The sequence below is a fragment of the Coptis chinensis genome, chromosome 3, assembly GCF_015680905.1.
Source record: "Coptis chinensis isolate HL-2020 chromosome 3, ASM1568090v1, whole genome shotgun sequence".
NCBI lineage: Eukaryota > Viridiplantae > Streptophyta > Magnoliopsida > Ranunculales > Ranunculaceae > Coptis > Coptis chinensis.
In genome coordinates, this window is record NC_141458.1 from 92,608,383 (window position 1) to 92,626,400 (window position 18,018).

The 18,018-nt window shown below is 45.6% G+C and overlaps 1 protein-coding gene across 1 annotated transcript; it reads left to right on the forward strand.

Moving 5' to 3' along the window:
* The first annotated feature begins 10,947 nt into the window (after positions 1-10,947).
* LOC147511683 (uncharacterized) lies at positions 10,948-11,520 on the forward strand. Its single transcript, XM_086598539.1, has one exon. It carries the CDS (start codon positions 10,948-10,950, stop codon positions 11,518-11,520), a length of 573 nt encoding a protein of 190 aa, XP_086454665.1.
* Positions 11,521-18,018: the final 6,498 nt, after the last annotated feature.

Consider the following 18,018-nt stretch of genomic DNA (forward strand, 5'->3'; position numbering starts at 1 on the left):
TAGTCGGTAAGAAGAAAACGTAAAAATGTCTGACTCTGACGATACTCGATCTGAAGAGGTTCGAGAGGTCTCTTTAAGATGTGGTGAGTATGAGGATGATAAGGAAGAGTCAGTGAGTCTTGGTAATCAATCTGAGCATGGTGAGGAAGTTAGGAGAGATGAGGGTAGTGTTTGATCTGGCTCTGTTGGTGCTGTGGCTAGCACGTCAGGTCGTAGTGAGGGGTCGTCTTCAAGTGGGTTGCCCCCTAGGACGGTGGATCATCGTGCAGCGAGTGCGTTCCTCGAAATGAGAGCAGCTTATGGAATAAACGTACCGGACCTGGAGATATACGAACCAAGGTCGAGTGAAAATGTGCGGAGTGAAGAATACAATCCGCCGAATGGTAGGGTAATAATCTATGAGGGTCAGCTAAGAGCGCATATGCAAATACCGTTCTCGAAGCTGGTTTGCGACTTTCTAGCTCATTGTTGGAAGTCCCCTTGTCAGTTTGTTGGTAACACCTGGCGGCTGTTCAAGGTGTTCGACCTGCTGAATGCAAGTGGCGAGTACCGCATAGGGGTGTCCGATATTACCGAAAGCACTTTGTAAAGAAAGCGATTTGGTAATTTTAACTTTAGCTTGCAAACTATGACCACACGTTCTGGTGTGATCGACGGTGTAAGCAACGAGGCTTGGACCAAGAGGACGTTGCTGCTAGTTGGCAACTACTGTGCTAGCGGGTGTAGGTTGCAAACTAGGATTTGCAATATCTTCGGTGGGTGGGAGTGTCTTGTACATGCCATTTTAATGGGTGAGTTGTTGCTATTCTAACTGATCTGTGTCTTTGCTTGGCTTGTAGATTTTTCTGTCAAAACACGAACTGATCGTGGGGAAATAGAGAGGTTCGCGCGGTTGAGTCGAAAGTGCAAGAAACAAGGCGAAGCCGCTGAAGTTGCTCATTTCTTTGTAGAGAAAGGGGGTCCAGCGATCCGGGAGAAAAGAAGAATTCAGAAGGATCGAGCTCGAGGTCAAGCTAGGAGGGAAGTGATGGAGAAGCGCCCAAGTGACTTGGTAACCAGGGAGGATAGAAACCGGGGTCGTGTTAGCTCCAGACGACCCTCAGGAGGTGCTGGTGCCTCAGGTGCGGGTGGGTCAAGTTGGCGACCTGAGGGTGGGTCGATTGGTGCTCCTGTAGAGTTGGAGACGGTGGTTTTCAACCCTCGTGTAAGGAGCAGGTCGTCGAAGAGGAAAGCTGATGCGTCTGAGCAAGACACTGTAAGGGTTGCTAAAGCTGTGAGGTATGCTTTGGGGGAGAGTTCCAGCACTGGGGGTGGTTCTGGTGGTGGTCGAATTAGTGGGACTACCACTCGCAAGACTCGGGCGAGACCGGAGTAGGTTTGGATCTTGCTACTTTTGGAGCTAGGCCGAGCTCGTCGCCGGTGGTGCAAGAGCCTAGTCCGCCCGGCGCGTAAGAGTTCGTAAAGGCGAAAGGTGAAATCAACTATGACTGCTGAGGACTTGGAGACCCAACTTGTATACCTGGATGACAATGGGGTGCAGCGTACTGATTGCAGCTTCAGATTGAGTAAGGTAGCGGCCTGTCTGCTTGATCATATAGCTTTGGATGGCAACCGTAAGGAGCTGGATGAGAGGGGGTTGGAGGATAACTTAAAACGGATGGAAATCGCTCAATGTCTGGTACGTGGGGCTGTCTTGTTTTAGCTTATTTGCTTGCTTATTAAACTCGTTGCGAATTGATTATTAACATATGTGTGCGTCTGTAGCTTGTGAGTGGATTTCAGAAGCTGAAGGAGATTACCCAATTCTCTAAGACAGATATGGAAACTGTGGTGAAGCTGACCGAGGAGCTAAAGAATGTCCAGGATGCTGCTAAGATGGAACGCGAGGAGCTTGAAGACCTGAAGAAAACGCACCAAGCTCTTAGTTTGGCGAAGATGCTGAAGGATACTGAGACGAAAGATCTGAAGCTGAAACTACAAGGTGCTGAAAAGAATGTTAATGCAGCGACTGTGGAAATTGGTAGGCTGAATGAGTACGCTCTGCATTGCAAGGGAGTTGCTCAAGACGCTACTAAAGCTTATGACGAGCTGGACGCTGACTTTGTTGATTTGGAAGCTGATTATAAAGCTTTGAAAGAGGAGCATGGACGCTGTACTCTTTGTCCTTTAGTGGTATCAGTACAGGGCGATACCAGTGGTGCGCTTACTTCTTTCATCGCTGCTCCGGAGATTGTTGTGCCTCGCACTGAAGTTGCTATGTCTGATGTTCTTATGAGTCTAAATCTGGATGGTGTGTCCATAGTAGTTGAGGGGAAAGAAGCTGAAGTTGACGACTCGTTGGTGGCCGGAGGTTTGGCCGTTATGCCTCGAACTAGCGAGTTATGATGTAAGGTTGGTAATTTGAATGGTTGTTAGTTTGGTGAGTATTCCCCTTGATTGTGTATGGAATGCATGTTTCTGCTTGAATGTTTATAGCTAACACCTTGTTTATAATGCGTATGGGATGGAATGTCCAAGGAACCTATGGTTTATCTTAAGGAAGCATTATGCTTGTAGTTATCGCTTTCTTTCGTGGTTGTTGCGCTCTGCTGTGAGGCTCATTGGGAGTACTCTCGTCAAGCTGAGCTTAATATTAAGGATTTCTCACTAGGTGAGTTGGTAAGGCATTGGGGCCTGTAAGCTGGAGATAGCGTTCTGCCCGGAGACAGCATGTTGCTCGCTAAGAGCGTTCTCGCTAAGTCGATCCTAGAAGTATAGGTTCTCGACTAGCGAGACTCGGAGAGGCTGTGGAGCTTGTAAGCTCTTGAGAGCGTTCTGCTCACGGAGAGTGTGTGGGCTTATGAAAGCGTATTGCTCACTGGGAGCGTTCTCGGTGAGTCGATCCTAGAAGTATAGGTCCTCGACTAGCGAGACTCGGAGAGGCTGTGGAGCTTGTAAGCTCTTGAGAGCGTTCAGCCTCCGAGAGGCGTGTGGGCTTATGAAAGCGTATTGCTCATCGGGGAGGCGTTCACCGAGAGTCGATCCTAGAAGTATAGGTCTTCGACTAGCGAGACTCGGAGAGGCTGTGGAGCCTGTAAGTTCTTGAGAGTGTTACGCTCCGCGGAGGCGTGTGGGCTTATGAAAGCGTATTGCTCCTTTGGGAGCGTTCTCGCCGAGTCAATCCTAGAAGTATAGGTCCTCGACTAGCGAGACTCGGAGAGGCTGTGGATCCAATAAGCTCTTGAGAGTGTTCTGCTCACGGAAAGCGTGTGGGCTTCTGAAAGCGTATTGCGAGATTTGCCATTGCGAGTAAATGGAGTGAATTGTAATAATAAACAAAAGTAGATTAACTTTGAATTTACAGTGAGAGAAAACATGGGATATACGACAATGTAATTTTATTGATAAAACTTCTTCAACAAATAAGTGTTCCAAGGTCGTGGTAATAATTTCCCTTCTTGAGTTTTGATCCAGTATGCTCTGTTGCCTACAACGTGTTCCACTATGTATGGACCTTCCTTAGTTGATGCTAATTTGGAGTCATCCAGAGTATTTTTCAAAACTAGATCGCCGGGTTGAAAAGATCGAGGACGCACTCGCTTGTTGTAGCACTTTTTCAGAATTTGCTGATAGGATGCTACTCTGATGGCGGCTAGGTCGCGCCGTTCTTCCAGCAGATCGACCTCTCGTGCTAAGACCGAATCGTTGTCTCTAGACTTGACAAGTTCTGACCGAGTAGTAGTGACTGTCAGCTCGGTTAGAATAACGGCTTCTGTGCCATAACACAAGGAGAATGGCAATTCGCCAGTACTTGCGTGAGCTGTGGTGCGGTGAGCCCACAAAATGTTTTCTAGCTGATTTGGCCATTGGCTTTTGGTCTTCTCAATCTTTTTCTTCAAATTTTCTAAGATTGCTTTGTTGTTAGTCTCAGCTTGACTATTACTTTGTGCGTACTGGGGAGTGGAAAATGCATGAACTATCTTCCACTTGGCCAGAAATTCTTTGACCATTTTGCCCTTGAACTGTGAGCCATTGTCCATCACCAGTGTGTGCGGCAAACCAAATCTGGTGATGATATGAGTCCAGATGACGTTTCTGACATGTGACTCTTTGACATTTGCGAGTGGAATAGCTTCGACCCATTTAGTGAAATAGTTAGTTGCAGCTAAGACAAAGCAGAATCTAGTACTTTTCTGTGGGATGAATGGTCCCATGATGTCCATGCCCCACATATGAAATGGCCAAGGGCTCGCAATGCTAATCAACTCACGAGCTGGTTGTATGATGTTGTGGCCAAAGATGTCGGCATTTGGCGACTTTGAGTACATATGCTTTGGCGTCGATTTGCATGCGAGGCCAAAAGTATCCCTGGGAGATCACTTTGTGAGCCAAAGAGCGACCTCCCGCATGGTTTCCACACTCTCTTTCATGAATCTCAGCGAAAATCAGTTAGCCTTGTTCTAGGCTTACGCACCTCAAATGAGGGCCGCCAGTGGACTTTCTGAACAACTTGTTATTGAGCACGCAGTAATGGCGCGCTTGATATGGGATTTTCCTAGCCTTGGTACGCTCGTCTGGGAGCTTGCCGTGTTGGATGTATTCAATGATGGGCTGCATCCATGTTTGGCTCATCTGATTGGCAGAGAGCGGGCATAGGTCGTTGATTTCTAATACATGGTCTACTTGATAAGCAGGTCGGTCAACTACTTCAATGAGTAATTGTCTAGGGGCGCAGCTCGGTGTTTGAGTGACCAAATAAGCTAAACTGTCTGCGTGACGGTTCTCGTCACGCAGGAAGTGGTGTATCGTGACTTTTTTGAAAAAGGGAAGTAACTGATTAACGACTTGAAGGTATTTAGCGAGGTTACCTTCATGGGTAGTGTACTCTTTTGCAATCTGGCGAACAACCAGTTGCGAGTCACTAAAGACCTGAAGCTCTTTTACACCGAGCTGCATCGCCATGCGAAGTCCCATAATTAATGCTTCATACTCGGCTTCATTGTTAGAGGTCGCGAAGTCAATGCAAACTGATTTCTCGACCATGGTTCCATCTGGGGATGCTAAGACGACTCCGACCCCACTTCCCCCAGGGTTACTAGAACCGTCGACAAAAAGAGACCATATTGATTTGGTGGCTTCCTTTGTGGGTAACGACCTCTGCTTCTGGTTCCCAATTTGGGTCATTGGGGAAATCTGCTAGGAAATCGGCCATGACCACCGCCTTTACTACGTGAAGTCGCGAGGGGCCGAACTTCATGTGGTGTTCTCCAAGCTCTTCGGCCTATACTGCCATACGAGTTGTCTTGTTTTCTTTGTGAAGAATTTTCTTCAAAGGTAGGTCGGTGAGAATCTTGATTGGATGTGCTTGAAAGTAGGGCCTGAATTTTCTTACCGAGTATAACAATGCGAGTACTGCTTTTTCAATGTACGAATAATTCTTCTCAGCTGGAGTGAGCGTTTTACTTGTAAAGTAGATCAGTTTCTCAGAGTTGTTTTCTTCTTTGAAAAGAACTGAGCTAATGGCAAAGTCTGATACCGCCAAATATAGCCCTAGCTAGCGTTTCGCCATCCTTAGGTTTGGCGGGACGGGGTAGTCAGGTACTCTTTGAGGGTGGAGAACGCTTGGTGGCATTGATCGTTCCACGAAAACTGCTCACCCTTTTTAAGAAGTTGCAAGAAAGGTCGGCACTTGTCTGATGCCCTTGATATAAATCGGTTGAGTGCCGCGACCATTCCAGACAACTTCTGAATTTGCTTCTTTGTCTGGGGATCAGGTATGTCCAAGAATGCTCGGATTTGGTCTGGATTAGCTTCGATCCCTCTTTGTGATACTTGGTATCTAAGGAACTTCCTGGAGGACGCTCTAAAGAGACACTTCTCAGGATTAAGCTTCATTCGAAGTTCGGGCGACAACCTCGAGAACGCTTTTCGAGATGAGTGAGGTGGTCTTCGCTTTCTTGCTTTGACGACCATGTCGCCAATGTAGACTCCATGGTGTCACCTAACATGTCCTGGAACATGTCGGTGATGAGACGTTGATACGTTGCACTAGCATTCTTAAGTCCGAAGGGGAGGACGTTGTAACAATAGATTCCTTGTTCTGTGATGAATGATGTTTTTTCTTGATTTTCTTCAGTGAGTGGGATTTGGTTGTATCCATTGTATCCACTGTATGCGTCCATGAAAGAGAGGAGCTCATGGCCACACATCAACAAGTCGGTCTATGCGATGTAGGGGGAAGCTATCCTTTGGCGTTTCCTGATTAACGTCGCGGAAGTCGAAGTCAAAGAACTAATCTGTCGCCGTTTCTTTTGGAACTGCGATGATGTTAGTGATCCAGTCTGGATAGTCTACTTTTCTGATGAACCCGACTTGCTTAAGTTTTTCGACTTCATCATTGATGGCTTTCTGGAATCGCAGGGAGAGTCGTTTAGGTCGTTGGCGAACTGATCTGGCATTAGGGTTCACGTTTAGTCTATGACACGCAACATTAGGATCTATTCTAGGCACATCGACATACGACCAAGCGAAAACATCTTTATTCATGGCCAAAAAGTTTATAAGCTGGGCCTTGAGTGTGGGGTCAAGGTTAGCCCCTACATATACGAACTTGGGATCATCTTCGGTTCCTAGGTTCACTTGCACTTTGTCTACCTGTTGAGATGTTGTCTTTGGTACTGATGCTTCCTTAGATGGGGATACTTTATCGATCTGAGGGAGAGTGGAATTGGTCGCATGAGCTGGGGCGATATCTGTGGCGACGACAACAGGGGCTGGAATGGCCTCTGTGGTTATGACAACAAATTTTGAAGTGACCTTCGGAATTGATATTTGTTGCGCAAAACATGACGGCGTGACTTCTGATGTGCTGACTGGTGGAACAACAACAGCGGATGTGACTTCCGGGGTTTTGACTGCTGGATTGACAACAACTGATGTAACTTCTGGGATCCGACCTGGTGGAGCGACAATGACTGGATTAACTTCTGGAGTTGAAATAGACGACTGAACCTTCTTGCTGGAGCCCCCAGCGTGCTGCTTTGATGCTTTGGCTCTGTCCTCAGTAACCAGGTCTTTGGCCATTGTATAACTGGTGGGCTCGTTCCTTGTATGAGTATGCAGGTCAGCGGTCTTGTTTGCAAAGAGGATTTGATTACAATGATAAGCTTCAAGTTGATTGCTTCGAAGCTCCATCATGCCTCTTGGTCTTGGGAAGCGAAGAACTTGATGCAGCGTGGATGGTATAGCTTGCATTTGGTGAATCTAACGCCGCCCTAGGATAGCATTATAAGACGACTTGATGTCTAGAACGCTGAAACGTGTATTGAAGCTGACTTTGTCCTCTCTAGATCCCACTGAAACTGGGAGTATGATATCGCCGATTGGGTCGGCCCTGGAGCCATTAAACCCATAAAGAGGAGCGATCGGATCTATAAAGACTGACTTAGGTAAGTTCATTTCTTGAATTGTATGATAGAACATGATGTCGCACGAACTGCCCAGGTCTATTAGGACGCATTTGACTGTCTAGTCGCTGATCTTGACATGGACAACAAGTGCATCGTTGTGTGGGAGGCAAACCTTGTTGAGGTCGGCCTCGGTAAACGTAATACCCCCTATGTTGCAACCTGAACTTCACGGAGCGTGTGACGCATGTGAAGAAAAATGATAAACTTCTTGAAGGGCGCCGACACGCCTGCGTTTCTCTCTGGAAGATGTCACAGAATCATCTGGGAAAGTGATCATATAAATAGTTCTGGCGTTGTCGCGATCTGATGAGTGCTGTCGGCGTTCATGGCGAGAATGGTCACGGTCTCGGAGACGTCCTCTGCTGCGGGAACGAGCTTGAACCTTGTGATGGGTCTGGCGAGGTGGGGATCTACTGCGCACTCGGCGAGCCATGAGCTTATGGCATAAGTCACTGTTGGCTATGTTAGTATACTGTTTGATATTCCCTGCTTCGATGAGATCTTGGAGGTAGTGCTTTAGCCCCCAGCATGCATCAGTCTCGTGAGATTTGGCTCGGTGAAATGCGCAGTACGGTTTGTCAGGTCGGTCCACTGGTTGCCATACATCAGGTCGGAAATATGAAGCTCGCTTGATCTTTTCTAGGATGTAACTGGGCGAGCGTGTCAGGACGGTGAGCTCGCGGTTGTTATTCATTTTGTTACCCGGCTTCCTCTCTTGTTGTCGGGGGCGCTTTTTGGAGACTGGGGGGTCATCTGATATTGCTGCGACCTCTTCTTCTTCTTTTGGTAGGCCTTGACGCTTTAGGCCTTCTTGCAACTTTATATACTTGTCGACTCGAGCGTACATCTTCGATAAAGTCTCGGGATGTTCTTTCATCAGTGATCTGGCGAGTGCCGTGTTGCGCACACAGCAAGCGTTGTAAAATGCCAAGGTGGCGAAAGACTCTTTCAATCCTGCTTCCATGCACAGTAGTTCGGCTTTGAACTGACCTAAAAATTCACGAATTGTTTCGCCTTTCGCCAAGTGAGAGCTGGAAAAAGCCGAAGTCTAGATCAGCTTTCTTTTCGCCTGTTATGCACATCTTGGCTAGCAAATGAATCGGTAAGTTGCTTTCGAAGGTCTTTATCGAAGTCCGCTCGAGTGAGAAGAACCAATCGAGTGCTCCATCTTTGAGACTGGCAGGGAACAAGCGACAGTGGAGATGATCGAACTCTGGTGCACTATATAATGCCAAGCTTTGGATATAACGAGCCACATGTTGCCCAGGGAATGTGTTGCCGTCGTACATCGGAAAACGTGGCTGAACGAAATCATGAGGAGAGGGTTTATTTAGTACCTCCGTGGTGAATGGCGATGCACGGTACGTCTTGAGCACTTTCTGGACGATCTGGGTTGCGTCTTTTCTCACTGCGCTTTGACCGATTCTTTGCGATAGTTCGTTAATTTGCTGATTAACTTCATTGATGCCGTTCTCAGCAACGTTCCCAGCTAGTTGTTGTTGTGCGTCTACTTGTGCACGAAGAGCAGCATTTTCCTGCCGGAGCAAGGAAATGCTGTCATTGGTCAAACCTAGCTGGTTTGCGAGGCTTTGAACTTGAGCTTCGAGGCTTGCCATGCTTCGTCGGTTTGAGACTTTTGGTTTTTTGGTTTTTGATTTGTGTGAAGGTGGTTTCTCAAGTAATCGAGACCACAGACATCGCCAATGTAAAGGGGTGTTTTTCCCTTACATATACGGGGGGAAGAAGAAAGGGTTTGGATTATTTGGGAAAGACCGAGTTCGCTAAGTAGTGAGCTGCCTACGTATCTTCTCTTGATTCTGGGGGGAGAGAAGAATCAGGTCTCATGTAGTTCATGTAGGTGGTATTTATAGGCACAAGAGAGTGTTGATCTTCGAGACACGTGTACTCCCTTGTACATATGTAGGGTGGAGATTACGAATGAGTGTTAGGTTGGTTATGGTAGGAAGGCGGTGATCATTGGGAGTGGGTGTAGTAGTTCATAATTCCCGGTAATTGGAAGTACAGATATGGATTTGGTAATGATTACCCTTGGATTAAGAAAAATGTCTTTATTTGAAGCGTTCTGCTCTAGGTCGTTCAGTCTTCTTGGGACGTTCTTGAGCGAGTTGGAGTATACCACCTACATAAAGTGAGCTGCTCACGAGTCGATCTTGGAGGACGATACCTGGTTGCGCAGCGATCTCTACTTATGCTTAACGCATGCTTAATATTCTTTAATGAGGATATTACTCCCTTACAACATGGGCGCAATCTTTCTCCTTCCACTGCAAAACAAACAAAAGCTTACGTCCAACTCAATTCAGTTCATCCATCTAGTTCTTCCATTTCTTCATCCACGTTGGTATTTTCTTCCTCACTCTCACTACTATGGGCATTAGAAGGTAAGAACCTCTTCTTCACTAAGTGCTCATGAAGATTGTACTTGAGAAACTTCAATCCAGACTTGTCTCCACTCTTTCTGTTTTCTTTGCGTTTTCTTCTCTCATCATTAGCTGTGAACTTCATCATATGTGCAGCTATTGTAAATGCATTGTAAGGGAGTGATATTCTCCTTCAGGAATATCAAGCATGTGCTCAGCATGGTGGAAATACCACACCGATCTCTGATACACCTCGCCAACCTATGTCACCAGCTCGCATCAACACGCTACGAGATCGCTCCATAACAGTTCGTATCATCGTACAGACCGATCTATAGCGTGATTCATCTTATCTTCTAGAAGCAATCATGAAGGAATCTACACATACGCAAATCACTGCTGCAAGCTACTAAGCCAGGCTACTAATCCCTATCATTACAACAGACCTATAAACACAGTTCTCACACGCCTCCACAATCTTGACCCTACATATGTGTTATCCTTTACATGTGTTGGGTGAGGATACACTTGGATCACCTATAAATACTCTCCATATGAACTACGCCAGACCTGATTCTTCTCTCCCCAAAATCGAGAGAGAAGATCATTGGGCGATTCAGCTTCCTCGATGAACTCGGTCTCAACCATAATCTAATCCGTTCTCCCCCTCCCTGTGTATGTAAAGGAAGCACTAAAACGCACCTTTACATTGGCGCCGTCTGTGGGCTCGATTTCTTGAGAAACCACCTAACAAATCTAAACTCCAGAAACCAAAAGTCTCAAGCCCACGAAGCATGGCAAGCCTCGAAGCTCAAATCTAGAGTTTAGATGGTCAGCTGGAAACGATGAATGAACAAATCACCCTGCTCAGGCAGGAGAACGTTTTACTTTGCGCACAAGTCAACACTCAAACTCCACCTCCTCTCCTAGCAGAGGACGACATCAACGAAGTTAATCAACAGATTAAAGAGTTGTCACAACGGATCTACCAGAGTGCTGTAAAGAAAAACGCCACCTAGATCGTCCAAAAAATGCTTAAAACATACCGCACGTCTCCGTTTACTGCCGAAGTACTAAGCAGAGCTTCTCCTCCAGATTTCATACAACCACGTTTTCCGATGTATGATGGCAGCGCATGTCTTGGCCAGCACGTAGCTCGCTACATTCAAAGTCTGGCACTCTACATCGCACTTGAGTATGACCACCTTCACTATCGTCTGTTTCCAACCAGTCTCAAAGATGGCGCACTCGATTGGTTCTTTTCACTTGAGTCTGACTCAATAAAGACCTTCGAGCAACTCACTGACTTGTTCGCTAGTCAATACGTCCACAACCGACGTAAAAAAGCTGATCTCGATTCGCTGTTCCAACTCTCACTGGGCGAAGACGAAACCATTCGGGAGTTTCTAGGCCGATTCAAAGCAGAACTACTATGCATGGAAGCTGGCCTGAAAGAATCATTTGCCACCTTGGCATTCTACAACGCCTGTTGTGTGCGCAACACGACACTCGCCAGATCGTTGATAAAGGAAATCCCCAACATGCTGTCCGAGCTATACACTCGCGTGGACAAGTACATTAAGCTACAAGAAGGACTGAGGCGCCAGGGCCTACCAGAAGAAGAAGTCGCAGCAATTTTCGATGATCCTTCAGCTTTAAAAAAGCGACCCCGACAACAGCCGCAACAGTAAGAGCGGAAATCAGAAAACCGAATGAACAATGATTGTGAGTTCGCAGTCCTCACACAATCTCCCAGTTACATACTGGAAAAGATCAAGCGAGCTGCATACAACTAACCTGATGTACGACAACCAGCAGATCGACCTGACAAGCCTTATTGCGCCTTTCACCGAGCAAAATGTCATGAGACCGATGCATACTGGGGGCTAAAACATTACCTTCAAGATCTCATCGAAGCTGGACACATCAAGCAGCACACCAACATACCTGACGGCGACCTGCGCCATAAACTGATGGCTCGCAGGCTGTGCAGCCGAACTCCACCCCGCCTTGATCACCACAACGATCAGACTCGATCTCGCAGCAGAGGACGTCCCAAAGACCGTTCTTGCCACGAGCGCCGCCTGCACTCATCAAATCGCGACAATGAAAGAACTATTTCTATGATCACTTTCCCTGACGACTCGGTCAGCTCGTTCAGAGAGAAAAGAAGGCGCATGGGTGCCCTTCAAGAAGTTTACCATTTCTCCTCACAAGCAGCACCGGCCCCCTGAAGTTCAGGTCGCACCACCGGAGACATTACTTTCACCGCAGCCGACCTCAGCAAAGTTTGTCTTCTGCATAACGACGCGCTTGTAGTCCACGTCAAAATCAGTGACTGGACATTTAAGCGTGTTCTGATCGACTCTGGAAGCTCCTGTGACATTTTGTTCTACCACACTGTACAGGAGATGAATTTCCCTAAGTCAGTCTTCATAGATCCGATTGCTCCTCTATACGGGTTCAATGGCTCCAGAGCCAACCCCATCGGTGATATTATACTCCCAGTATCAGTGGGATCACGAGAGGACAAATCAGCTTCAATATGCGTTTCAGCGTCTTAGATATCAAGTCGTCTTACAATGCCATCCTAGGAAGGCGTTGGATTCATCAAATGCAGGCCGTACCGTCAACACTACATCAAGTCCTTCGCTTTCCAGGCCCTAAGGGCATGATGGAGCTTCAAAGCAACCAACTTAAGGCCTATCATTGTAATCAAATCCTCTCAGCGAGTAAAACAGTCGAGCCCCCTATTAGCATAAGAAACGAGCCCTTCGGTTACACCATGGCCAAAGACTTGGTCGCTGAGGTTAGAGGCAACGTACCAACTCAGGGAGCTGGGGGTTCCAGCAAGAAGGTCTATCCATCTATCCAGACCCCGAAGGTCGCTAAAGCAGTTATAGATTCAATTGCCAGGACCCCAGAGGTCGCTCCCGCCGTCAGCCCTCCACCTTTTCAGACCCCAGAGGTCGCCCCTCCAGATCACATTCAACCAATACAGCTTCAGACAAGTACTCCAGCTTCTGTTGTTATGACCACAGAAGTCATCTCCGACCCTGTTGCCGTACCCACAGAAGAAACTCCAGTTCCTGCAGCAACTCCTATTACTCATCAGACCAACAAAGCAACTACAGAGAGCAGTCCCCCATAGGACGTTCACCCACCACATGCCACAGTCCCAGCCGAAGAAAGGTAGAAAGTGAAATACGCTTTCCGCGAACAGAACGCTCTTAGGAGCTTACAGGCTCATAGCCTCTCCAAATCTCGCTAAGTTGATGACCTATACTTCTCGGATCAACTCCGTGAGAGCTCTCAGTGAGCAGTACGCCTTCGAGGCTAAATATGCTCTCCACGAGCAGAACGCTCTCTGGAGCTTACAGGCTCATAGCCTCTCCAAATCTCGCTAAGTTGAGGACATATACTTCTAGGATCAACTCCGTGAGAACGCTCTCAGTGAGCAGTATGCCTTCAGAGGCTAAATACGCTCTCCACGAGCAAAATGCTCTCAGGAGCTTACAGGCTCATAACCTCTCCAAATCTCGCTAAGTTGAGGATCTATACTTCTAGGATCAACTCTGTGAGAACGCTCTTAGTGAGCAGTACGCCTTCAGAGGCTAAATATGCTTTCCAAGAAGAAGCAGAACGTCTCCGGAGCTTACAGGCTCATAGCCTCTCCGAATCTTACTAAGTCGAGGACCTATACTTCTAGGATCAACTCCGTGTGAACGCTCTCAGTGAGCACTACGCCTTCAGTGAGCAGTACGACTCTTCAGGCTCAAAACATTCTCAGTGACCTATACGCTTTCGCAACTTAAATATGCTCTCCGCGAGCAAGACGCTCTCTCGAGCTAACATGCTTCATGGCCTCCCTAATTCTCACTAGTCGAGGACCTATACTTCTAGGTTCAGCTTAGTGAGATAGTTCTCTTGAGCAATACTTAACAAGCATAACGCTTTCTTAAACTAAATCTTAGGCTCCATAGCCACTATATACAACAAGTATCATAAACGAAACACTAGCTACAAGAAATCAAGCATAAGCAAAAACATGTATTCCATATATATTCGTCAAAAGAACTGCCAGCCCAAAGCCCGGAAACTAGTTCACTCATTCACCGATCTGCTCGGTTTACCCAAGAAATCCAGATCGGTAGGTCTTACAAGTGTTGAAAAACATCGAGCTGCCACTTTCATGGAAACCAGCTCGTCAAGTATCTGAACCTAAAGGCAAACTACTTAGGCAAGCCTGAGAAACCAGCTCTATTGTTAACTCTCGTACAGAGAGGCAAAATTATAACACATGCAAACAAAACAATCATTTTCAACGCTTACAGAGAGAAGTTCAGAAAATCAGCGTCATGCATCCGCAACAACATGCTTATCCCTTGGTGCGACACTGGTAGAGGGGAGATGACTCGCACCACGGGCAACAACAAGGGCGGCGGCGTCTTCAGCTTCCTGGTCATGTTTTTCCAGTAGCTCCATGTACAACTCCGCCAACACAGAGTGATCTTCACAAGTTCGATCATACTCTTTTTGCGCCTTACGAGCCACCATTTGACACTGCTTGACATACTCAGTCACGGACGCCAGCTGCTTTTGCAGGTCCATCATTGAGTTCACCAGTACAGTCTTCTCCTTCAGTGTCTCATGATGCTTGTTCCTTAAGGATGTCAGCTTCTTTTTATCGACTTCCCAAGCAGCACGCATCCTAGCCAGCTCAGCCACGCCACCATCGCTACTACCAAGACGCTGAATAGTACGCTTCAACCTATCATACCCTGCCAAAAACTGCACGAAGGATGTTAATGTTTAACCGTCCTCATTCAAGCCACAATAAAAGGTGCAAATAGAAAACTTACCAAACAACAAGCCGCGTCGGTGGTCTTCAGGGTCGTCTCCAAACTTTCACTCTCCAGCTCGGCTTTATCACCATCGAGCACTATCCCTTCCAGGAGGCAGCTCGCTATAGAGGCCGAGTGGAAGCTACAATCAGAACGCTTCACCATGCGCTTCTTCCCCGTACGACCAACGTAGTAGAAGTCACTCCCCACATCACCACGACGTAGGGACGAGCTGCCAGACGCAACATGGCGATCTTGCTCCAGATCGTCGCCCCCTCCGCGACTCGGAGACCTGAACATGACCCCCACAGGTCGCCCACCTCCAGCCACCTTCACACGCTTGCCTTTCCTAGTCAGAATCATCAGCTTTACGCTTACCGTGGTTCCCAAGAGGGTGAGGCAGGAATGCCATCTCCTCCATCACGAGGGGAGAAGTTTCCCTCACCCCCTCACTACCACTAGCACTCTTGGCACTACGTCTAGCCATTTTCAAACCTACAAACACATTCAAACATCAGCAAGCCACTATGGAAACAAAGTTTACTAGGACAAACAACGAACCAAGCAACACAAACACGTACCTGAGATGATCAGTAGAGGAAAGAAAGCCAACACCGTCTAAGAGAGCAGAGCAACTTGAGGAAAGAGACAAGAAAATACTTTTCAGATTCTCAAAACAGTTCTATTTATGCCCAAGAAACGTCTCTTCCCAAGGCAAGTCATAATGGCATCGAGACGCCAAACGGCAGGCCACCTGGCAGCTATCATTTCATATCTCCCGACCGCTCATATTCATACACGTGCCAAGCACGCACTATAGCTCAAGTGACTACAGCTTATAGAACGCTCCAAGCGTCCTCAAGATAAATGCATTCTACAACGCTTAAATCAAATAACAAGCAGGACAGATCAACAAATGCACATGTCAAGTAACCTACATCACTCTCACAACCAATCGCAACAACCGCCACATGTTCACACAATGCAATCAGACATATATTACGCAAAGATAATTGAACAAAGTTAGTAGCACGCTTCCCATACACGCAAATGAGCAACTGATGACTATAGTTCAGCCTCAATTCACCGACTAACCGAGCTGCTGAGTCTACTCAGGAAATCCAGCCCAGTTGCCCTTAGTCATCACTACTTGAACTCCCCAATACATTCAAGGAAGCCAAGTAGTTCATTGTTGTCCCAAACATAAAGAAAGACGAACTGCCCATGTTATCCCAGGAAACCGGCTCTATTGTTTCAGGCCAAAGGCCACATACAGACACAGATTTATACGACCATTGATAATAGTAAAATTGATAGTTTTACTAATGAATAAAGCGATAAACTCTAAACGCAAGTAAAACTAAAACTGAACTTATACTAGACTTATCAAAGATTTCTACTCTCGATACTATTGAAGTAGAGATGGAATAGAAGATTCGTTCCACTCCTAGTTCTTTAGCATTCAAGTTTCCTATGACTATCAATCCTACCAAAGTCAATGAGATAATTACGAATTATACTACGAAATGCTATGGAATACTAAGGTTGAATCTAGAATAAGAATTAGGGGGGAATTGAATCCACCTTGAATCCAACTTAAGAAACTAGCATAGATTGTTGTAATCCAATTCTTATGTTCTTACGGTAAGAATTGGTCGTTCTAATCCCTAATTATACATGGCATCTCTACCAATTCATAACTAGCATGTGAGGACGTCAACCCATTCTCATGGCGAATCAACGTCCTTCTAGAGTGGAATAGACTCTTACAACGATTCTAAGCTAACAAAATTAAGTTTTCATGAAGGTTTCATCAAACCCCTCTAATGGAGGTTTAGCCTCGATTCATCAAACTATCATTTTCAAATGAAATTGAATAAGACATAATATAAAAATTCTAACTTTATTAAATTTAACCAAACAATAATTGAAATCTAATTTAGCAAGTAAGAAATCATTAAATAACAATAATCAAAATTAATCTAAACAATCATTAAATAACAAGATCAAATTTAACAAGAACTAACTATTTTATTTATCTAATGAATGATATTCAATGATTCAAATAACTAATCTAAAACAAGGAATGAAACTAATTAATGGAATGGAAACTAATTCATTAAATCCAAAAACTAGATCTAGAACTAAGCTTTTTAATGGCTACTCTAATGGCTACCTTCTAACCTAGCCTAAATCATTTTTAAGAGCTAAGTTTTGTGTGTGGAAATGGAGGAGACCAGATCCACATTTTCGTGCATGGGCTGAGGGTCCATGTTTTGGGCTGGAAAATCGAGCCCAAAGCCCAATTTCTTCAGTCCACATGCCTATTTTCAGATAACTTTGACTTCAATAGGCTTTTCGTCCACTTTTGCTCCTCTTATTGGGTCAAAGTTTGGACCATTGGAAAGCTCTTTCCGAGTTGGTCGTTTTGACATAAGATACGTCCAATTATGAGGCTTGAGTCAAAAGATACGATCTTCGGAAGTTCTACTGACTTTTGTGTGCTGTTTCTGCCCGTCTTGGTAGCTCAAAGCAAAATGGCTAAGAAAAATTAAAAAGTTTCAGGAATGAAGGATTAGGTACTCATAAATGGCATGAAACCAAACAATTACCAAGTAGGGAACAACGTAATGGTAATGTTAATGGAAAAGTTAATATTTGGCCTCCATTCTCTTGATGAAAATGTTCAACGAGACTACCATTTGGCTCAATATTTATATAATTCTCTGCATCCTTTCCATTGTCCATGCTACTGTAAGCCCATGTCAAGAGATTGTTCGTAGGTTAGTTAGTACTCAATATCTGAAATCAATGCTGCATAAAACGACCATTCATCCAATGCAATCAATACACAATGCTCCTCAGAAAACCAAGCCACCACTACCAAGTACAATGCCATGTCGCCAACCAATTCACAACGTCACCACCAAATGACAGTCCACAACAGGTGCCAACTTGGCAGTACTGCTAAAGTTGATTTTGAAACTACTGCTGTTGATACAGATATTGAGTACTAACTGGAAATATTTGGAATTAGTCCTAGTGATATGTCGCTTACTCTAGATGTAATTCAGCGATGCAGCTAGAATTCATAATTTCTTCCTTCTGTCACCTCCATACAAATGGATTGAAAAAATTCAACCCTCCATCATTTGAATAATTCAATCTCCCCACACATGAAATGGATCCACATTATATTAAAAGCTTTTAAATTGTAATCTTGCCACATAGCCATCTTACCGAAAGCTATTATTTACACATTCAATTCAGTCCACATATTATATCCGACTTAAATGTGAACGTTTCTAATTTTTTTTAAAAAAATGGCTTTGTTTAGCCAGCAAC

Bases quoted from the DNA above. Each gene is read 5' to 3' on its own strand.
- LOC147511683 (XM_086598539.1), top strand. From the start codon at position 10,948: ATGTATGATGGCAGCGCATGTCTTGGCCAGCACGTAGCTCGCTACATT.